Raw genomic sequence first — 24,552 nt, 5'->3', positions numbered from 1 at the left:
TATTTAAGAAAACTGTTTCTACTTTTTTAATAAAAAGTTTTGAAAGGAACAAATTTATTCATCCAAGTTTTTTTTTAAATCCATCTATTACTTAGCATGAAAAATACTAAAATATCATTATATATCAGACTCAGAGTCATTTATATAAAATATTTATTTCGGGGAAGCCCAAAGGAAGAAGCTTCTGCCCACTGATACCACCACAAATAGCCCAGTATAAAAGAAGAAAATAGATCAAGTTAATCTTGGAGCTAGTACCAAATCCAGATAGCCTCAGGAGTAAAATAATAAACAAAATAATCACTATTGCAAAATTGTAAGGAGAGTTAATACATTCCAAAGCTATTTTGAAAGGACAAAGACTTGCTATGAAAAAACATAATAAGATGATCTTCCTTTCCAGGTCTTAAAAGTTAAGCCGAGAAACCAACATTAAGTAACGTTATAATATATCAGTCTCACCTGTAGAGCATTTCAGACTAAAAGAGCAAAAAATACAACCCCTCACTCCTAGAGAAGTAGATTCCCAAAATCTTTAACACAATTGTGAAATATCAATATACACTCAGTAACAGAGAACTAGTACAGAAACTTGGCATATAATTGATCAGCTGAGAGAGAGGGCTGAAGTTGTAACAGGTTTTTTTTCTTTCTTCCTTTAAGGATGGGAGGGAGGGACGGGACCGAAAAAGGAAGAAATGAATTATTAACCTTCAAGATGTGGTCAAATTATTGCTATGACTTTTTAGCCTTTTCAGAGCTATTTAAATGTAGATGCATCATACAAGTACCTCGTACTCTTTTTTTTTTTTTCTGCATTGGCACTGAAATTCCAGTACAAGTAGCAGCAAAATTAAAGAACAGAAAGATGCTGTGAGCAAATTGCTAAACTTTGAGTAATACAAATGTACTAATAGTAAATTATACATTAGTTCTTTTGATAAGCACACTTCATTTGAATGTGTTTTGTTTTGGGAGTTTTTAAGTTCAATAACCAACAGTTAGGAAAAATAAAATATATATAATTAATAGTAATGATATTTATAGTATACTACTTTAAAACTCTTGCTCCCAAGACCAACCCTTTGTCTTTCTTCCTATACTATAAAAATATCAGAATTATGCATTCTTAAGCTAAATCCTGTTTTAAAGCTAAATCCATGTTAAGCTGAAAATAAAACCTGAAATTCCCAAAGAAAGTCAGAATTATTTTTATGAGATTTGTATTAGTGAATCATGTTTCATGCAGAGTTGTAGGCTAGTCACCCCAATAAGACATGTTCAAAAATACTCTTTCAGCCTATACTTCCAATGTCTTGGGTTTTGTGCCATAACCCTGTTACACAAAGGTATTTCTTTCCATTTCAATATGCTATAAATCTACTTGTCTCTTTTTGGAACTCCTTTAGCATTATTAAGTTTCACAGAAGGAAACAATACTCCAAGTTTGTTTCCATTGGCTCTGGCCTTCGCTTCCAACAGTGAGCATAAATGACAAGTTATCCCAAAAAGGGCCATCAAGAGAGAAATTAGCCATACCTCAATAATAAAAATATTCTATTTTCTACATCCCTTCCCCGACTTTCAATGTATTCTTGCTGTCAGATGGCCTCCACTGAATCAAACATTTAAGAAATGCTCTACTGTTTCTCTGAATATGTAAGAACGCCATCAAGTTTTTGAGCGTAGACCATGTCTGCTTCATTCCGGGTGTCTCACATCTGGTGCTAATCCTGCAGTGACCACCGTAATAAAGCAGGAGGAGACTTTGCCTGGCTTTCATCCTAACCATTCTCCAAAGAGCTCAATGAAAACTTGGACTCGGAATGTGAAAACTGTTAGTTTTTAGGGAGAAGCTTTAAATGAGGAGGCAGTTTGAAGAACAGCAATGAAAATCGCAGCTCAGGACATCAACTACCACAACAGAACTTCATTTCCTTGAAATCACAGAAACTGCCATCCATTTTTATTTAGTATTACATGGAAAACATTATCCTTTACAGTGATACCACTGTAAAGCCAAAAAATGTGTATGTAGAGATATATAAAGATATGATTTTATTTTATAAGTCTGACAAAAGAGAATAGCTGTGCTATTTGTACTAAAAAACAGATGAGCATTTGGAGAACATCCATGACTCCTGACACAGCTATCATTTCCTGAGGTCAGTCATTCTAGACAACAGAAAGGTGGCAAATGGCACGTTATAACAGCTGTGATAGAGTCAGACGCTTCAATGTACAGCAAGTCCCCAACCATGGAAAATACCACTGAATTCTGAGCCAGCCTTAAAAATTAGGGCCAAGTCCCTCGAGTTTACCAAGAATTAGAGGCAGTGCTATTTTTACTTCTCTCCACCCTTTTCATTCTTGAACAACAGGATGTTGAGGAAATAATTAAAGGAAGCAAGAAAACAACAAAGACAGTAGGAGTTGTAAATATATATATATACATTAATGTATATATGTGTATATATAGTATTTATATTTATCTAGTAGCTTTTTCAGATTGTCCTACTAGAGATTTCTTATCTACCTTCCAAATAAGCTGTGAAATGCTAAATTATAGTTTTAGATAGGTTCCTACCCACCCCCAAATTTACCAAACTCCTAAAACATTATTGCTTTAATATGACTAAAAATAAAACTTTTTCAATGACTTTTAATAACTTTAATTTTTTTCATGTTACTGTATGTTTCATGTATTTGTCATACACATTTAGCTCTTAAGTTTGATGACTTCCAAATTTCTTTCCACACCCAGCTTTTTGGGGGAGATACAATTGCCACACAAAACAAGGAACTGTTGCAAGCTTTCAGTATTTTCAAAACAATTAGTATCAACTCATGTAAATGCCTAACATTGACTGGCCATAAATTGGACAATAGAGGTAACATGGCTGAAGAAAAGGATTCAGTAAAACACAGGTTACATTAACAGAATGATGATTGAATGGGTGGATGTAAGGCAATTTCAAACGGCTTGCCAAAGGAAAGCCTTGTTTTTCCATTTTCTTGTACAGTATCTAGTTTCTGGCTCCTCATTTCCTCAGTGATCTGATAATTATGAAATTCTAAGTAAAGTGTCATCTTTCTTACAACAAATCAATGAACAGAAAGCTCCCATCAACAACGCAGATATTTCTTATTTCCTAAAGCTCCTGCTGATTGTTTCCTAAATGTCTACCCCATGAACCACCCAGAAAGTTCCTAGAACAAGAAACCCACTCTACTGCATAACCAATACAGCTTCTGTGTGTGCACGTGTGTGTGCATTTAAAAAGAGGATTAAGAAGTAAAATGCAACTGACTGTAATGAGTTGAGTTACCACAAATTTGCCTTCTATTACCAACTTAAGATTGAAATTTAGCCCTTTCCCAATGCTATGGTACAGATATGGGAAAAAAGAATTCTTCCTCCTGTTTTTTGTCCCTACAGATGCAATAAAATTGTTTTTTGCATTCCTTATCACAGATTTATACCACCAGGACCACCATATATACCATCATGTTTAGGGCATTCCTCTCCCTATAAAAAATACAATTTAAAATAATTCCACCTTTATCCCTCATGCTCTCCTTATGGTAATTGTATATAATACAGAGGCAAACTCATGAAAATAAAAAACTCTATAGGTTACTAACTAAGACTCCAGGTACACAACTAAGCCTAAACTTGTCTGCTAACAGAGTAATATTATGGAGAAGTTTGTTTTAAATACTCTGCCAGCCTACCAAAAAGTATAGATATTCCCACTTTTGAAAAAAGCTCCCATCTTCTGCATTGTTTGTTTCAATTATTCAGGGCAACCCAGGCTGATAATTACACAGTCCCCAGTTGCTGTGTAAAAGTGATGCTTAATTAGCCAGCAGGAAAGATCGATTAAGATGCAGCAGGGCATCTCGTGAGGTTCTCTCACATTCCTGGAGGGAATAGATTCTGGCTGTGCCCTTCCAAAGGATAAAATTCCCTTTTCTAAGGAGTTTCCATGAGGTTTTTAGAGTGGATGCTAAGAACGGTAGGTAGGTCATGCAAATTAAACCCCAGCCATAACCCTGCAGATGCTCTTCCATTTCTAAGAGTGCTCAGTTCAAACATTCTGAATGACATTGTCACCAGGTTGGAGAAAGCGAAAATAATACTCACTTATCCCCAACTCTCATTCAGTTACCCATTTCAAGCAATAGGTGATCAGGAAATATATTGTAAAGGAAAACTTTGATTTCTTCCTCCCCCAAGGAAGTGTATGCATCTTTCAGTTGCTCACATCCTAAAATGCACAAATTAGGTTACAGTGTCTTATTAAAAAAACAAAAAAACAAAAAAACAATGAGCATAATATTCCAGCCCAGTCCAGGACTAAAACATTCCAATATGGTCAAAGAATCAACTGAATAAGTCTGATTTAAGTTTTCTACTAGGGAAGTAAAATCAGTACCAAAAATCATAATGAAAATTATCTCATATTGCCTAACACCTTCCTGTTGGTAATTCAGACAAGCATAAATGTTTAGTTTTCACCATTTTTTTTTTTTTGGTTAAATGCAAAAGTGTTCAATAAGGGCCAACATAAAAATTCAACACTAAAAGCAGAATGATTATCTTAAGATACATACATAATCATCAAAACATTTTTATTTCAATAAACCACACTAACCATGCTTGCTGGCCTCCAATTCAATTCAGTAAATATCTATTAAGCTTCTTCCAAGTATAAAGAACTATGATAGGTGTGTCTTACCTTGTTAATGTATACACTAGTGAAGTAGATTTTACTGATTATAAATTGCTTTAAATGTTATGAAGAAGAATAACAGAACTAGTTTATACAAACCTGGCTTTGATTTGCTGAAAGCCCCGTAGAATATGGTCTCTGTGGTCCCTTGCAACAGTACCGAGGTTCTCATTCCGCAAACCTTCTGCCAGGAACTCTTCAGTATCTAAAAGAAAAGGAAAGTTGATCGACAGAAAAGAAGACTAAGAGAGAAAGAGGAAAATCTGAAGGATTAAGAAATGGGTATTTTTTCCTCTTTAAAAATATTACAGTTGCAGAGAAATGTGAATGTGCTTAATGCCACAGAACTATATACTTAATAATAGCTAAGATGGTAAATTTTATATTATATATGTTTTACCAGAATAAATAACTAAAATTTTGTATATGCTTGTGACATATTCTAATAATTCAAGACCTTGCTGTGTATTTAGAAAGCTATCACATATATTCAACACAAGAAATAACTATTTTCTAAGCCACTTTAAAGAAACATTTACATATTAATTATCATTGATAACAGAGGATGGATTGTCAATTTCATAAACATATAAATATTACAAATATTATGTCACAGAAGGTCACAGGCCAATAGAAGCTAGAAAGAAATACCAATAAATAAAGCTGAAATAAAAAATAGAACTGAACTGCAAAAATCAAGGACAAAAGGGCAGGCATTCAAAGAAACATTAATTAGCAGATGCATCATCAATGAAAATGACAATGCAACCAAGTGTAGGAACCCACATGGAAAAGAAAAATGTGTCCAAGAGAAGGAAACTGCAATTAATATGAATATACATTATAAAATAAGGACGTGATGAAAATACATAATATGAAAACAATCATGTTATGTTTAAGGAAGAAATTGGGAGGTCTACAAATTTTCAAAGATAAAATACACTGATAATAATTACAACTGCTAGAAATACTAGGTATATACTTTATTCTGCATAAAAGGTTTATCATCCCCAAAAAGCATATAAATAATACAGTTAAAATTTTCCATCTCCAAAAATTGTGCCTGAAATATGAAACTGTATCATATATACTATAAAAATAATGCTATGAATTTATACAAAGGGGTTACATAAGCACATGTAAAAATGTGTTTTACATTCACACCATTCAACAACACCAAGCAAAAATCCTAGATAGCCATCACTAGGACCTTTGGTAAGATATAAAGGCCTGGAAACTGAAAATTTCACAAAGAACCACCATCAACATCCAAGCCCTGCATTGCATCTATTGCATATGTCATTTAATAGGTTCCTCCATGGTCCTTGAACTCTAAAGAATGAGGAAATGGGAAGTTGAATTAAAAGGCAAAAAATTAATGTCATCTGAGATTAAATTCACATAATACTTCATAATAATAGGATAAAGGACAAAAACCGCATGATCATCTCAATAAACACAGAAAAAGCATTTGACAAAATTTAACAGGCCTTCATGACAAAAATACTCAACAAACTAGAAATAGAAGGAAACTTCCTCAGATAAGGAGCATCTACAAAAACAGCGACAGCTAATGTTGCACTTAATGGTTAAAAACTGACCACTTTCCCCCTGTTCCCAAGATCAGGAACAAGACAAGGATGTCTGTTCTCGCCACTTACACTCAACATTGTACTGATGGTGTTAGCCAGCGTGATCAGGCAAGAAAATGAAATAAATAGCATCCAGATTGGAAAAGAAGAAGTAAAACTATCTCTATTTGCAGATGACATGATCTCATATATAGAAAACCCTAAAGAATCTACTAAAAAACTATTAAAACTAATAAAAGAGTTAAGCAAGTTTGCAGGATACAAGATCAATGTATAAAAAATCAACTGTATTTCTATATAGTAGCAATGAAAAAACTGAAAATGAGATTAAGAAAATTCTATTTAAGATAGCAGTTAAAAGAATTAAATATTTAGGGCCGGGCGCGGTGGCTCATGCCTGTAATCCTAGCACTCTGGGAGGCCGAGGTGGGCGGATCGTTTGAGCTCAGGAGTTCGAGACCAGCCTGAGCAAGAGCGAGACCCCATCTCTACTAAAAATAGAAAGAAATTATATGGACAGCTAAAAAATATATATAGAAAAAATTAGCTGGGCATGGTGGTGCATGCCTGTAGTCCCAGCTACTCGGGAGGCTGAGACAGGAGGATCGCTTGAGCTCAGGAGTTTGAGGTTGCTGTGAGCTAGGCTGACGCCACGGCACTCACTCTAGCCTGGGCAACAGAGTGAGACTCTGTCTCAAAAAAAAAAAAAAAAAAAAAAAGAATTAAATATTTAGGAATAAATTTAACCAAAAAAGTACAAAATTAAAATTCTGAAAACTACAAAACATTGCTGAAAGAAATTAAAGAGGACCTAAGAAGATATCCCATGTTCATTATCAGAAAACTTAATATAGTTAAGATGGTAATATCCCCCCTAAATTGATATGAAGATTCCATGCAATCCCTCTCAAGATGCCAGCTGGATTTTTTGTAGAAACCGACAAGCTGATCCTAAAATTAATTTGGAAATTTAAGGAACCCAGAATAGCCAAAACAATTTTGAAAAAGAAAAACAAATTTGAAGAACTCACACTTTCTGATTTCAAAATTTATTAAAAAGATATAGCAATCAAGACAATATGGTACTGGCATAAGGATAAACATATAGATCAGAGAAATAGAATTGGGAATCTAGAAATAAACCCAAACACTTATGGTCAATTTTTGGCAAGAGTGCCAAGACAATCCAATGGAGAAAGAATAGTTTTTGCAACAAATGGTGCTGAGACAACTGAATATACACATGCAAAAGAATGAAGTTGGACCCCTACCTCACACCATATACAAAAAATAAACTCGAAATGCATCAAAGATCTAAATGTAAGATCTAAAACTATAAAACTCTTAGAGGAAAACGTGTAAATCTTTGTGACCTTGGATTAGGCGATGGTTTCTTGGATACGACACCAAAAGAAAAAAATAGACAAATTGAGCATCAGGAAAATTTAAACTATTGTGCTTCAAAGGATACTGTCAAGAAAGTGAAAAAACAACCCACAAAATGAAAGGTTTTGCAAGTCATATAACTGATAAAAGATGTGTATGTAGAATACATAAACACTCTTAGAGCTCAATAAGACAATTTAAAAATGAGCAAAGGAACTGAATAGACATTTCTCCAAAGAAAATATACAAATGGCCAGTAAGCAAGTAAAAAGATGCTCAACATCACTAGCCATCTGGGAAATTTTTAGCCATCAGGGAAAACCACAGTGAGATACTGCTTCATAGCCACTAGGATGGCTACAGTCAAAAAGAAGAACAATAATGAATGTGGTTGAGGACATAGATAATTGGGAAACCTCATTCATTGCTGGTAGGAATATAAAATGGTGCATCCACTTTGAAAAATAAGCTCCAAAAGCAAGTTAAATCTAGATCATTGTGGTCAATGTGGTTTAAAACTTATGTAAATCTCAAAAATAATTCTTAAGGTGAGACTTAATGTAAAAAATGTCATAATCATCTGAATCTCAGTTAGAAAACAAATGCAGAGGGGGAAAAACATGCTAAATCACTCATTTACATAGGGTCAATGGGTACTATTCTATCCTTGACAGTGATAATTAAAGAAAATGGGTTTAACTATGATTTTTCAAAAAGCAAATGTAATAAAAGTAGAATTAAAGGTATTGAAAATATTTAATATAATAAAATAAGGAAAAATAGCATAAAAATGGAACTCATAAAATAAAATTACATATCACTGGTAACAATAATTGTGAAAAGTTAGACTTCCATATTAAAAGAAAATATTTTCATACTATATCAAAAAATAAAATAAATTTAATTACTATTTGAAAGATATTCACCTGAAACAAATGAAGATGAAATTAAAAGAAGAGAGGTATGTAAAATATGCTAGGCAAATTTGTTTTAAAAAGCAAGAATGTTTGGCTGTTATATTTGGAAATCTAAATATAAATAAATAAATGAAAAAAACTAAAAAAATAAAAAGCAAGAATGGTAGTAATTCATATCAAACTAGAATTCAAGGAACAATTTAAAACAAGCCAAAGACAGTCATTTTATTTGATGTAAAGTACAATCCACAATAGAAGTGACCTGTTATGTGCTAACTGGCATAGTATAATACTAAAATATATACAGTGAAATTGTGAGAACTATAAGCAGAAATCGCTGAAAAAACAATTTTAATGCCACTAGTAGTCATGGGCAGAAATAAATAATCAGAGTGCTGCCAAATAGAAACAGAATTTGAGCTACACATGTAATTTTAAATGTTCTTGTAGCCTCATTTTTAAAACTATGAAAAAAGGGATGAAATTAATTTTAATGATATTAAATTTTCTATTTAACTCAACAGACTCAAAATATTATCATATTGACTTCAATATGCAATCAATATAAAAAATTATTATTGGGATACTTTGTGTTTTTTTTGTAGTACATCTTCAAAACTCAGTATGGATTTCACATTCACAACACATTTCCATTCACACTAATCACATTTCAAATGCTCAATAGCCACATGTAGAGAGTGGCTAATACATTGGAGAGTGCAGATACAGAACACTCAAATATAATTAATAAGAAACATAACAGAAGGGAACTAAACTTTGTAACCTAAAAACAAGAATACATACTTTACAAACTGCCAAGCAAAGTCCATAAAAATTGATCAAACACTGGATTACAAAGAAACAACAATAATTTCTTAAAAACTTAAAATTAGGAAGAACTTATTTTATGGCCACAATGAAATAAAATCAGAACTTAATATTAAAAAGAGTAAACATATCCCCCTACACTTAGACACTGAAAACACACACTCCTATATTTACATCATGGGTCAAAGAAAAACTCAAAAAGTACAATTACCACCTAAGGAGAAAATAGTCTATATAAAATATTATAAGATATAACCAGAATTGTACTGTGACAAATTTATAGACTTAAATATTTCAATGTTAACTAAGAAAGAATGAAAATAAACACAATAAGCACAAACTTAAGAAATCAGAGAAGAGCAACAAAGCAAGCCTGTGTAACACAGGAGGAAGGAAGCAATAAAGATAAAAGCAGAAATGAATGAATCAGAACAGTAGTTTTCTAACAGTGCTCTCTGGAGTCATAAGCCTCTGATAAGGTAGAGAAAGAGTGGGGAATTCCCTCCCTTCCCCTCACTAGCCTTTGCATTAGTCACAAGTGCTTAGCTTTTATCTATTTTATACACTGGGCTTTCATATAAGATTTTATTTCTTAAAAGGGTTCCATTGTACAACTTAGTGGTTAAAAATCACTAGCCTTAACAATGGGAAAAATGTACAAATGCTAAATAAGTGTGAGAGCTGGGATTTTTCAGAAGTGAGGGAAATTTTCAATAAATTGATCAATGATTAGCAAATGTAATCAAGAAAAAAAGAAAGCACAAATATACAAAAATTAGTCAGAATAAAAGGGAGCAACAGCAAACAATTTTTAGAAAAACAATAAAATATTTTATAAAAGTGGTAGTATTTCAAGTTCTTTAATTTTCATATTTGTGCTTTTATGTACAATTTAAGTTTTGTGATAGGGAATCATTTTACTCCTTTAAAAAGCTATTTTCAAAAGTAAAGTGCTATGTGAACAAAATAAAACGCCATGTAAATAAATTTGAAATTTTCAATGAAACAGAGAAAAAGTGCAAAGCAGTCAGAGAAAATGACCCATTACATTTTGGAGAACAATGATAAGAATGAGAGTTGAGTTTTCATCAAGTATAATGGAGGCCAAAAGACAATGGAATGACATATTTAAAGTGGTGAAAGGAAAAAAAAAACAAAAATATGGCAACCCAAAATTCTATATCCAGTGACAGTAGCTGTCAAAATATGAGGGCAAAATGAAGACATTTTTCAGATAAACAAAAACTGAAAAAAAATATTTTGCTGGGAAACTTGCACTAAAAGAAATGTAAAGGAAATCCTAGAGCCCAGTGCAATGGTGCACGCCTACAGTCCCAGCTACTCATGAGGCTGAGGTGGGACGATCTCTTTAGCCCAGGAGTTCAAGTCCAGTCTGGGCAACATAAAGAGATACCTATATCTAAAAAAAAAAAAATAATACTAATAATACAAATATCTGAATATCCCAGTATCTATTAAAGAAAGTAAATGTGTAATTTAAAAAAAATTTTTTTCCAGAAAGAAAAGTAAGGCCCAGAAGATTTCATAGGTGAAGCTTATCAGACATTTAAAGTAGAAATGATACCAATCCTACAGAAGGTCTCTCAGAAAATAGAGGATGGGGAAGACTTTCCAACTCATTTTATGAAGCCAGCATTCCCTGATACCAAACTTGATAAAGATATTAAGGAAAGAAAATTATAGACCAATACATAATACAATTGCCCTTCAGTTTAGATGATGCTACTCACAGTGAATACGATCTGAAGGTCTCTGAGCAACTTCACTAGTACACTTCACAACTACTCACCACTAAACAGTGAAGAGACTTAACAAGGTCTCTCAAGATTATCACCTCCCTATTTAACCAAGCTCCCCATCTATGTAGTGGGTTTTCTATTAAGTGATCAAACTTTTTAAAACAAAATCTTTTCTAATATAAACATCATGTCATGCCCCATCAGGATACACTGGGCTACCCATGAAGTATTAATAGATACTATTGTTCCATTTTCTGAGTGAGAAAACTAAGGTTGAGAAATTTGCCCCCAGGTTATACACCTGGCAAGTGGTGCAGCCAAGATATGAATCCAGGTGGTCTGGCTCCAGAGCCAGAGTCTTTAATTAGTACTCTATACTGCTTCTCTCAGAATATTAATGTGGTAACATAATTATTGATAAATAAATTATGGTGCATATATATTTGAATACTATGTAACCATTAAATTATTTAGATAGATTAAGAGGGGAAGAAAAGATATTGCTCAGACTTTAGAAAACAAACACAAATATATTTTATATTTCCCTCTAGTTAAAAAAGATGTAGATGCTCATTGTATAAAATTTGGAAAAAAAAATAGCTATAAGGAAGAAAATAAAAATTACTTGTAATCCCACCACTCTTTCAGTTTTTATTGTATGCTAACATGATCTTTTAATCTTCATTTACAAAAATTGGATATCAAATATTCTGGAGTTTTTCCACTTAATATTGGTTACTGGTTGTATCATAGATCTATATAATGAAATATTATATACTCATTTAAAAGTAGCATTTATGAAGAACATTTAAGGAATCCTCACAGCATATTCTTAACACAATACAGAAGGAGGAGAAGGAAGAAGAAAGGTGGAAGACTGACATGATTTTATTTTATGACTTACTTTAAAGTTACAATGATCAAGACAGAGTGATACTGTTGAAAGAACAGACACATAGGTCAATGAAACAGAACAGAGAGCTCAGAAACAGACCTACACAAACAGTCAACTGATCTTTGACAAGTGAGAAAAGGCAATTCAACAAAGAGAGGACAGTCTTTTTAACACATGGTGCTGGAACAACTGGACATCCATATATAAAAATGAATCTAGACACAGCTCTTATACTTTTCACAAAAATTTAACTCAAAGTAGATCATAGACTTCAATGTAAAATACAAAGCTATGAAACCTTAAAAGATAACATAGGAGAAAATCTAGATGACCTTGAGTTTGGTAATGAGCTTCTAGATACAATACCAAAAGCATGACACATAAAAGAAAAATTGATAAGTTAGACTTCATTAAAATGGAAAACTTCTGCTCTGTGAAAGGCACTGTTAAGGGAATGAAAAGACAAGCCACAGACTGTGATAAAATCTTCAAAACACATATCTGATAAAGACTTGTACCCAAAATATAGAAGGAACTCTTAAAAGTCAATAAGAAAACAAACAACCTATTTAAAAAGTGGGCAAAAGACCTAAGCAGATACCCCCAAAAGAAGATAATACAGATCGCAATTAAGCAGATGAAAAAATGTTCAGCATCATATCACTAGGGAATTGCAAATTAAAACAATAATGAGATATCATGACACACCTATCAGAATGACTAAATTCCAAAAAACTGACAATACCAAAGGCTGATGAGTATGTGGAGCAACAGGGAGCGTCATTCACTGCTCATGGGAATACAAAATGGGACAGCCGCGTTGGAAAACAGTTTGGCAGTTTCTTACAAATCTGAACATAGTCTTACCATAAGATCCAGCAATCATGCATTTAAATATTTACTCAATTGAGCGGAAAACTTATGTCCATACAAAATCCTGCACATGAATGTTTACAGTGATTTTTTTTCATAATTGCCAAAAGTGGAAGCAACCATGATGTCCCTGAATAGGTGAATGGATAAACAGTGACACATCTATGCAATGGAATATTATTCATTGTTAAAAAGAAATGAGCTATCAAGCTGCAGAAAGACAAAGAGGAACCTCAAATGCATATTGCTGAGTCAAAGAAGCCCATCTGAAAAGGCTACATACCAAATGAATCCAATTATATGACATTCTGGAAAAGACAACACTATAGAAACAATAAAAAAAAATCAGTGGATGGCAAGGAATTCAAGAGAGTGGGGAACGGATAAATAGGTGAAGCATAGGGGATTTTTAGGGAGTGAAATTATACTGTATGACACTGTAGTGGTGTATACATGACATTATGCACTTGTCAAAACCTATAGAACTTTACAACACAAAGAGTGAGCCTTAATGTCTGCAAATTTCAAAAAGTCATTTAGGAGATCTCAAGAAAGAATATAGACTGTAACAACATACTCTAACTGTATTACAAATGTATGAAATACCCTCACTGAAGGGGATGGGGAAAAAGTGCTGACCTAAGGAGCTTTGGAAATGAGTAGAGTTTGTAAGACTAAAGGCAAAAGGAACTGCACATAAATACTGAACTCTAGCCAATAAAGTTGTTTGCCATGGTTGTATGGGTTAGCAATTCTTACACTGCTATACATGTTTATTCTGATTGAACAATTAAGTAAATCATGAGGAATTGTGGGTGCCAGGTTTCTCATTGTTGGAATGGAAAGGAGAGGAGCAAGTAGCAAGAACAGCAAGGAGAGGAGTCTAGAATGATCCATGTGGCAAAGAAGTAGAGTTGGAGACATTAGTAAGAGCTCATTTTAATTTCATATACATACAGATGGTTATACATAGAAAAATTTATACATATGTGTGTATATATATCAGGTTATTATACACATTATGTTTTCTTTTCTTTGTCAGCTGAGAGAGTCTAAAAGAAATGATATCCCAGTAATAACAAGCACACCTAGCACCCACATGTTGGTTTCTAATACAATCTTCAATAAAAGGATCCAGGGCCCCTTAGAAAATGGCTGATTCTAGGACTGGGGCAGGAGATGTACAAGATGATCCTGGAGCATCTCATAGTGCTACAAAGTACAGAAGCACTGAAAACACACACACACAAACACACATTGATGGGACAGGTCAAAAGGGGTACAGGAACTAACTGAAAGAGCTCCCAATGCCCCAAGCTGGAACAATTTGAGGAACAAAATAAGGTAATATTGGATTATCACCCAAAGTATAAAATAAGTATCCATAAGTCCACACTGATATCAATAAATGGTTGAATAAATTAATAAATAGGTGGCGAGAGACAAATCTCCAGGGCAGAAGAATTCCAGATAATTTATGTATATACTCCACTCTAAAGTGGGGGAAGCATAACTCCCACTCCTTAAGTGTGGGCTGCACATAGCAACTTTCTTCCAAAGAGTACAGTATGGAAAGGGTGAATAATAATTAACTTCACAGTGGAGAAACTGACAAACATTACATCAGCCAGGTGATCAAGGTCAACATCATAATCATGTTGATAGTATAGACCTTGATATGATATGATTACAACAGCACTTTTCCTCTGTGATCTTCCTCCCCAAAACCCATAACCCCAGTCTAATCATAAGAAAAAGAAACTCTAATAGAGAGGCATTCTACAATACATACATCTGAACAGTACTCTTCAAAACTGTCAAAGTTGGCCAGGCAGGAGGATCACTTGAGGCCAGGAGTCTGAGGCCAGCCTGAGCAAGAGCGAGACTCTATCTCCATAAAAAATAGAAAAATTAACAGGGTGCATGTGGTGGCACACACTTGTAGTCCCAGCTACTCAGGAAGCTGAGGCAGGAGACTTGCTTGAACCCAGGAGTTTGAGGTTGCAATGAGCTCTGATGACACCACTGCACTCTAGCCCAGGCGAAAGAGTGAGACGCTGTCTCAAAAAAACAAAACAAAAACAAAACAAAACAAAAAAAACCTGTCAAGGTCACCAAAAACAAGAAAGATCTGGGAAAAGTTCAAAATAAACTATAGATTTTAGTTAATATTGTATCGGTATTGGTTCATTAATTATAACAAAAGTATCATACTAACGTAAAGTGTTAACAATAAGGGAAACTGAGGGGAAGAGGAGGAATAGGAACTCTGTACTGTCTGCTCAGTTTTTCTGTAAATCCAAAACTGTTCTAAAAAACAAAGTATATTAATAAAATAAGTGGCATGTGGTATAACCTTAAAGTTTTGAAAAAAAAAAAAATACTGGGCTCAATTCATTCACTAACCTAATCTTCATTAAGTCCTATTGAGCCCTTCCTACATGCCAGTCGGGGACTGTGATAAACACCAGAATATTAACAATGGTCATCTCTGGGTGGTGGAATTATAGCCATTTTTATCATCTTCTTCATACTCTCTATATTTCTAAATGTTCTAAAAACATGTGTTTTAGAATCAGAAAAAATAAATAAAATAAAATCATTATGCAAGCATGAAGTGATATGACTCACAGTTTGAATAGACAGACTTTAATTTTCATTCCTCATCTTCATTTTACTCAGTGGTAGTGAGCTCAGCTGGTTTTTAGATAGTCGTGAACAAATAAAGAAGGGTCCCCCAGGCAGAGATAAAGTAGGGAATAAAGAAGATTCTACAGGAAGTGGAGCATTAAAATATATCTTTTATTCCTATAGATGACAAATACTATATATGTAAAATATTATATATTCTATATAACTATTGACATATAAATATATATAATCTTGAACTTCAACTCTCCTTACTAAATTCTTTCCCCCCCAGCTTTCTTGAGTAATAATTGACAATCCTTACTAAATTCTTATAAGTCAAATATCCTGTGTAATTATATCTGTGTATACTAAAATTGTTAAAAAGGAATTAATATGATATAATTATCCCTCAATTGATGCCACTAAGGACAAGTTGATATTTTTATTATGACTTTACATTTTAAGTTTCACTTCAAATTAATTTTTTGAAAGACTTCCTTTCAAAAAACTTTAGGAGCTCACATGTTATTTTAAGTACTTGTTCTTTCACCTGCACCTACTCAGGGGAATAAAAGGACACAAAGATAACCTCTTCCATATGTCTCCTCAGATTTTTTTAAATCTGCTTTAAAAATACACTCACAAACTTAATAGAGGAATAAGCATATAACCAAGAAAACATAAAGAAGTCAAAAGCAAGGTCTACATGAGGAGTTGTATCTCTAGTATTATATACACATTCCAATTCATTTTATGAAGCCAACATAACTCCGGTACCAACACTTGATAAAGACATTAAGGAAAGAAAATTACAGACCCATATATAACACATTCGCTCTTCAATTTAAAAGATAATGTTACTCACAGTGAGTATAACCCATAAATGCTTGAGCAACCCTACTCGGAACACACTACTCACCATTGAACAGGGAAAAGATTTTAAAAGGTCCCTCAGTAAATCACTTCCCTTATTTAACCAAGGTCACCATTCTATCTGGTGTGTTTTCTGTGAAATGATCATCCAATTACAAACGAGAACTCTTCTAATATAAACATCGTGTCCAGTCACATCAGGATGCCTTGGGCTCCCTGCAACCACAACACCCGGTGTGAAAAGCACCACTATCCACACAAGAATGTCCCTCAGGTGCCTCTGACACCACAGCACTCACTACACATAGGACCCGATGCTATAGGGTCTTCCCAGAGTCACATTCAACTGGGGTGTGAGCAATGCCATGTGGTGTGAATGTCCTCATACCAAAGACAAAAGACAAAATCCAAAACATACCATAAACAATGTCAAATTGTCTAAATGCATTTACTCTTCAACAAATATTTATTGAGTACTTATTACATGCTAAGCACCAGAACAGTGAACAAGGTAGATCTAATCCCTACCTTAGGAGTTCACAGTCTAGCAAAGAATACAGACTTAAATAGACAATTAGAATAAATTGTGACAATAAGGGAAGTGATGGGTGTGCAGTCACAGGCACCTAATCTAGAGGGGGAGGTAGGTCAGGGAGACCTCTTGGAGAACTGATCTTTCATCTGAAACCCTAAAATTAGCAAGCCAAGTATGTGCTTTGGGGAAGTGAAGAGTTGGTAGGATGAGGAAAAGAATGGGCCAGGCACAGAGAATATCATGTGCAAAGGTCTGGAGGTTAGAGATGGCAGGCAGCTAGAGAGACTGGATGAATTTCACCTGGAGGGTAGAACATAAAAGTCAGGGGCAAGAGTGAAAGCATGGAAATTTACTGCTTATGGTGCAGGTGAAGAAAAATTCTCAAAGTTTAGGATAGAAAGAAGTAGAAAGTTTATTTTCCAAGGAAAGAAAGAGACAGAGAGAGAAGGAAAGAGAGAGAGAAAGAAAGGGGTGGGGGAGAGAGAGAGAATGTGGCCACGGCACTAAGGAAAAGGTAGACGGTAGTGCCTGGCAGTTGAGGAAAAGTGGCTGGTGGTTTTAAAAGGGCAAAAATGGCTTTTTTTTTTTTCTCTGCTCCAGCAGACTGATAACAGAAGCGGCTGCAAAGTAGCTGCAGGTGCTTTTTTTTTTTTTTTTTTTCTCTCTGTGAAGTTGAGTTTATCTGAGTCCTTGGAATCTAGTTTTTGGCAGGAACTGAAGTGGGGAGCTTGCACCCCTGTTGTCTATTTAGGGTTCTTCAAAGCTGAGAAAATGAAGTCTTAGAGATAATGAGTTAGGCCACAGGTGTTTTAATTAAAATGAAACAGGGAGTAGCTGTGTTGTAAGTTTACTTTTCAAAGGGGCAATTTGATGCTGTGAGTTTATTTCTCTTACTTTCTGTTTGATAGTTTATTTTCCTCTGTTAGATAGGTTACTAGTAAGCCCACCTTTCAAAGAGGGAAGGGGGTGTAAGATTAATCTGGAAGCAATCTAGTGGCAACATACATATTTTGTGCTAAAAGTAATAGACAATTATTTTAAGTTCCATATTTAAAAGGTAAACACAGCTCTGGAACTCAGTAATTCACAGCTGCCCTAAAACAAAAATTCTCTCAGCTTTCAGGCGTTTATAGACATCTAGGCCAACAGGTCAGAGTAGGAAAAGCAAATAGGAAAAGATGGCCAAAGGACAAGGGAACAGGGGGTATATTCATGGACACATGATATGATCATTATACCCCAGCAAAAAACCACTGTAGAATCTAAGGCCAGATGAAAAGATTCTGACTTGGAAGGATGCACCCAGGACCACTAGGTTTTGCAGACTGATGAAAATTTCCAACATTCTCCCCAGTTCTCTGACCTTGTTCATTTACAAGTCTACTCTTTTGTTTATTTGGGGGAGAATGACACGTTATGGATCACATTTTCTAAACTACTAAAAGATAAAGGTTGCCTCCTTCTGTTTCGTAAGAAATGCTTCTAATACACTGAAAGAAAAAATACGTCAGTTGGTGTTCCCTAATAGTTAGCTGAAAATGCTTTTGTTAATGCATGTTTCTAAAACTCAAAAGTTCACTTCAATCAACCTTTTTTGGAAACAGGATGAATGGCCAAATGCTGTTGAAAACAATTCTGCCAACCAAATACCAATCAAAGCATTCCTAGAGGGGATATTCTGTAAAAGTATTTGAACTATTAAAGCAGAACTCACATTTCTGAAAAGAAGAATGGCATACATTGCTGCCTATACTGGCATTACACCCAAGAAAACATTTGAGATTTTTTGGTCTATGGGGACAAGGGTTAGCACAAGTTAGAATGACCCACCGAATTAATTCTACAAAGTTCAATGTTGGACAGTATTTTGGGCCCTCTTTAGTAAAAAGAAGTCCCAAGTACTCTTTAAGTGTGAATGCTTGTCCTGGCTGGGCACCATCACAGAAATGTCCATTCTCTCTCTTTGCTGTGGAGTTTATTCTCATTTTGGTTTAACAAAACTCCGCTAAAGTCTGCCATCATTCCTCCCCCAGCCCCCAGCCTCCAGCCCCCCTCTTCTGAACATAGCACCTCCAAGCCTGCTGGCAGCCATGCTTTCAATGGGAAGATGGAGTTGGAGGTGAGAGGGCAAGACAGGAAAAGGAGAGAGAAACATGAGGAGAGGAAATTCTGTCCTCTCCTCCCTCTGGGTCCTTATACTGGTTCTCACCTCTTCCCCATGTGGGGCTCCATTCCCACTCCCATCTGTCTCCTTAGATGGTCTCTTCCCTAATCTTCAGAACCCCAACCTGGCTCCCATCAGCTCCTCACCCCTTCCCAGCCCTGCCCACTGGAGTCATTCCCCAGGCACAAATACCACCATCAGACCTTGGAGTTGGAGAGGAAGGGGATAAAGAGGGTGCTCCCCCTGACTAGCAAGGAGGAAGCACGTGGAAGCCAGAGATGCCCAGACTTCAGCAGGGAGTTTCTGGAAGCCCAACTTGGAAGGTGGGCCTCCATGAAAATATTACATCTATAGTCCTCTTTGGCCGGGCGCGGTGGCTCACGCCTGTAATCCTAGCACTCTGGGAGGCCGAGGTGGGCGGATCGTTTGAGCTCAGGAGTTCGAGACCAGCCTGAGCAAGAGCGAGACCCCATCTCTACTAAAAATAGAAAGAAATTATATGGACAGCTAAAAATATATATAGAAAAAATTAGCCGGGCATGGTGGTGCATGCCTGTAGTCCCAGCTACTCGGGAGGCTGAGACAGGAGGATCGCTCAAGCTCAGGAGTTTGAGGTTGCTGTGAGCTAGGCTGATGCCACGGCACTCACTCTAGCCTGGGCAACAGAGTGAGACTCTGTCTCAAAAAAAAAAAAAAAAAAAAAAAAAAGTATAGTCCTCTTTTCCAGATATAATACTTGCAAAGTAGTTTTTAAAAATAGTCTGGCCTGGGAATCAGCCTAAAAAACATGGTTCTTTTTCCCATAAAAAACATTGTTTCTGTAAAAAAATACCTAAGGGAATATTGGAAAATAAAACATTGATTTTTTTTTAATTCTAGAAGCAGTATGCTATTTCAGACTCATCTTCTCTTAAATTTTCAATGAAATCTAGCATTTTTTTCTAATTAAAAAGAAAATGTTTATTTATCTTGAAGATGCTTCACTCTGAACACTTTGAAACAGTTAAAACCTTAAAGACCAGACAGCACCCCTCTAGGATGGAGAGGGGACCCTGTGTGGGGAAGGGCGGAGAGGCAGAAAATGTGTGTTGCGAAGAAGGACTCCCAGGAGTCCATCCAGGGCCCTTTGTATTGGTAGTGGTAGGCAGGGAGTAAAGATCTGTTTGCATCATCCCCAGGACTTCCATAAGTAAACTTTTAACAGTAAGACATCCTTTCTATTAATAATAACAGGCTATGCCTAACCACAGTGTCATGCCTAGCAAACCATGCCTGCCAAACCAAAACAATCTCCGCCTTGGCAAGAGTAGAAAACCATATTTCATTCTAGGTTATCTGAGTATTTTATACATTTAAAAATGTCACAACTATCCCTTTAAGTTACATATTGCTATTTTATAGAAAAAAAAAACAAGCTAGTTGGTAATCAAACTTCTGTAAAGTCTCTTGACAGCTTCTGGTATAAACAAATATAATTCCTAATTCCTTGTCACAGTTATACTGATGTTATCATACCATTAGGATTTCTGCAGTCACTCTGACATATCTCACTAACATCAAACCTCTAAAACTTTAGTATCCAATTTTTCTGCCCTATTAATCGAAGCTTTCTTGAAAACCTTGTCTTATCTATTTTCATGCCAACAAAATAAAAGTACCATGGTGGTGGAAAATGACTTTCAGTTTGTTTATAACTTGTTTACTAACATTAGCTTTTTGATCTGGAAATTAATTGGCATCCTTAAAGCATATACTTTTTGCCTTTTGTTAAGAGGAAAAACTTGTTGGCAAGGCTAAAATCATACCTACCAGCTTTGTTTTGGTTTGCAGGAAGTTGTCAGCACACAATAGAAAAGCTGTCAGCATGTTCTGGTTGTGGTTAGGTTTAACCTGCTGATTGTTTCTGCCCCATGACCCAAGAAATGCATGGTGTTTATATTTTTAATTCTCTTTCTACCTCCTGTAGAGGAAAAATGGCAAATACCTGTATACTGACAACATGAAGAAAACAAAACCCAGAAACAAAAACACAGAGAGTACTTTAGAATAAGTTTTAACTAGTCTGCAGCCTAGAAATCCAGGATTAACACTTCTGTAATCTCCATTTGAGAATCTTAAGAATCTATCCCATAGAAATATTTGCATAGGTATACTAAGATGCACAGATAGAGATGTTCTCTACAGGACTGTGGAAATATAAAATGTTTGAAAACAACCTAAACATCCATCAATAGGACAATAGCTAATAAATTGTGAAACAGTGCAAAGCTGTTGAAATATATATTTATGTATACACACATAGATGGATGGATACATAGACTGATTTATGTGAAAAAGTCTTCAACACTGCTATGTTAAAAAACCAAGTATTATATATACTTCTATGTTGTGCAAATATTCTACAATAAAAATATATCTATCAGTTATTTTTGTAGCTAAAAAAAATACATGGACCATGACATCCCCCAGAATGTCTAAAAATAAAGTGACTGCAATAGCAAGTGTTGGTAAGGATATGGAGCAACTCAAACTCCTATACACTGCTGATGGGAGTATAAAAGGGGCACAATCACTTTGGAAAACTGTTTGTAGTTTAACACACACCTACCCTATGACCCAATAATTCCACTCCTAGATATTTATCCGAGAGAAATGAATGCTTATGTTCACAAAGCAAGTTATACAAGAATCCTCATAGCAGCTATATTCATAAACAGCAAAAAAGTGAAACAATTCATTATCCATCAGTAGAAGAATGGATAAACAAACTGGAATATTCACATAATGCTATACTACTTAGCAAAATGGAATGAACCAATATACACAACATAGAGACAGTTCAAAAACATTACTTTGTAAAATGTCTATATTACCCAAAGTGATCTACAGATTCAATGCAATCCCTATTAAATTACCAACATCATTCTTTACAGACATAGAGAAAATAATTATACACTTTGTATGGAATCAAAGAAGACCCCGTATAGCAAAAGCAATTTTAAGCAACAAAAACAAAATAGGAGGTATTAATTTGCCAGACCTCAAACTATACTACAAGGCCGTGGTTCTTAAAACAGCCTGGTATTGGCACAAGTTCAGGGACACAGACCAGTGGAACACAACAGAAAATCCAAATATAGAACCATCCTCATATAGTCACCTAATTTTTGACAAAGCGGGAAAGAATATACTCTGGGGACAAGAATCCCTATTCAATAAATGGTGCTGGGAGAATTGGTTAGCCACTTGTAGAAGACTGAAACAGGACCCACAGCTTTCACCTCTCACAAAAATCAAATCACAGTGGATAACAGACTTAAACCTTAGGCGTGATACAATCAGAATTCTAGAAGAAAATATAGGAAAGACTCTTACAGACATTGGCCTAGGCAAAGAATTTATGAAGAAGACCCCCAAGGCAATCACAGCAGCAACAAAAATAAATGAATGGGACATGATTAAATTAAAAAGCTTCTGCACAGCCAAAGAAACAGTCCAGAGAATAAACAGACCACCTACAGAATGGGAAAAAAAATTTGCATACTACATATCAGATAAAGGACTGATAACAAGAATCTATTTAGAACTCAGGAAAATCAGCAAGAAAAAATCAAGCAACCCTATCAAAAAGTGGGCAAATGACATGAATAGAAACTTCTTGAAAGAAGATATAAGAATGGCTAACAAACATATGAAAAAATGCTCAACATCCCTAATCATCAGAGAAATGCAAATCAAAACCACAATGAGATATCACTTAACTCCAATGAGAATGGCCTTTATCAAAAAAACCCAAAACAACACATGTTGGCGTGGGTGTGGAGAGACAGGAACACTAATACACTGCTGGTGGGACTGCAAACTAATGCAACCCCTGTGGAAAGCATTATGGAGGTATCTTAAACAGATTCAAGTAGACCTGCCATTTGACCCAGCATCCCATTACTGGGCATATACCCGAAGGAAAAAAGGTCATTCTTTAACAAAGACACATGTACCCGAATGTTTATAGCAGCACAATTCACAATAGCAAAGATGTGGAAACAACCCAAATGCCCATCAATACAGGATTGGATTAGTAAGCTGTGGTATATGTATACCATGGAATATTACTCAGCTATAAGGAATAATGAAGACACGACATCTCTATGGTTCTCCTGGAGAGAGTTGGAACCCATTATATTAAGTGAAGTATCCCAAGAATGGAAAAACAAGCATCACATGTACTCACCAGAAAATTGGTTTCCCTGATCATCACCTAAATACAAATCTGGGAACGACACCAATTGGATATCAGACTGAGGTGGGGGGTGGGGGAGGGGATGGGGGTATGCCTATACAATGAGTGCATTGCGCACCGTTTGGGGAATGGTAACACTTGAAGGTGCTGACTCGGGAAGGGGGCGTGGGGAAGGGAGGGATATATACCTACATGATGGGTGCAACGCGCACGACCTGGGGAACAGACACGCCTGGAGCTCTGACTTGGGGGGAAAGGCAGTACAGGAGCAACGTATGTAACCTGCAATTCTGTATCCCCCATAACAAGATGAAATAAAAAAACAAACAAACAAAAAAAAAACATTACTTTGAGGATGGACACAAAAAAGTATATACTGATTGCATGAAATTCCAGAACAGCACAAGTAATCTACTATGATAGAAGTGAGAATAGTGATTAGCTCTGAGAGAGAGTACTGACTGGAAAGGAAATTTCCTAGGGTGACAGAAATGTTTATAGCTTGATCTGGGTTGTAGTTGCACAGGAGCGTGTGTGTGTGTGTGTGTGTGTGTGTGTTAAAGTCTCCAGTTTTAACACTTCAGATTAGTGCATTTTATGTATGTAAATCATACCTTAATAAAGTACTGAGGAGGAAGGGGGAAAATAGAAGGGAGGGAGGGAGGAAAGAAGGAATAGATGGATGGATAGATGAATGGATGAATGGTTGGATGGATGGATGAAGAGGCTCACACAAAAACTTACTAGAGGGAGGGGATGGTGTATGCCTACATGATGAGTGCATTGCGTACCGTTTGGGGAATGGTCATGCTTGAAGGTGCTGACTGGGGGGGGGAGGGAGGAGGGGATGGGTATATACCTACATGATGAGTGCAACGCACACTGGGGAATGGACACGCCTGGAGCTTTGACTTGGGGGGACAGGCGGTACATGGGCAACGTATGTAACCTGAAATTCTGTATCCCCCATAATAAGATGAAAAAAAAAAACTCACTAGAAAGAAAAATTATTTTAAAGGGAATGTGATGTTAAGGATGTTTACTAAAATGTAGTTAAGAGATGTTTTCTGTAACTAGTTAAGTACACCAGCATACTTTTCATACTTGATTTATAATATATAG

At 35.5% G+C, this 24,552-nt stretch overlaps 1 protein-coding gene across 1 annotated transcript in view; it reads right to left on the bottom strand.

The window, feature by feature from the left end:
• The window catches only part of SKAP1 (src kinase associated phosphoprotein 1), a 264,643-nt gene that overhangs the window by 231,157 nt on the left and 8,934 nt on the right, over nucleotides 1-24,552 (bottom strand). The window contains exon 2 of the mRNA XM_069481285.1: nucleotides 4,836-4,941. Within this exon, the coding sequence (XP_069337386.1) occupies nucleotides 4,836-4,941 (106 nt within the window). The remainder of the gene's footprint in view (nucleotides 1-4,835; nucleotides 4,942-24,552) is intronic.

The sequence above is a fragment of the Eulemur rufifrons genome, chromosome 9 (genome assembly GCF_041146395.1).
Source record: "Eulemur rufifrons isolate Redbay chromosome 9, OSU_ERuf_1, whole genome shotgun sequence".
NCBI classification, from domain to species: domain Eukaryota; kingdom Metazoa; phylum Chordata; class Mammalia; order Primates; family Lemuridae; genus Eulemur; species Eulemur rufifrons.
Note: the sequence above shows the minus strand (reverse complement) of the source record. Positions and strands in the feature narration are given on the sequence as shown.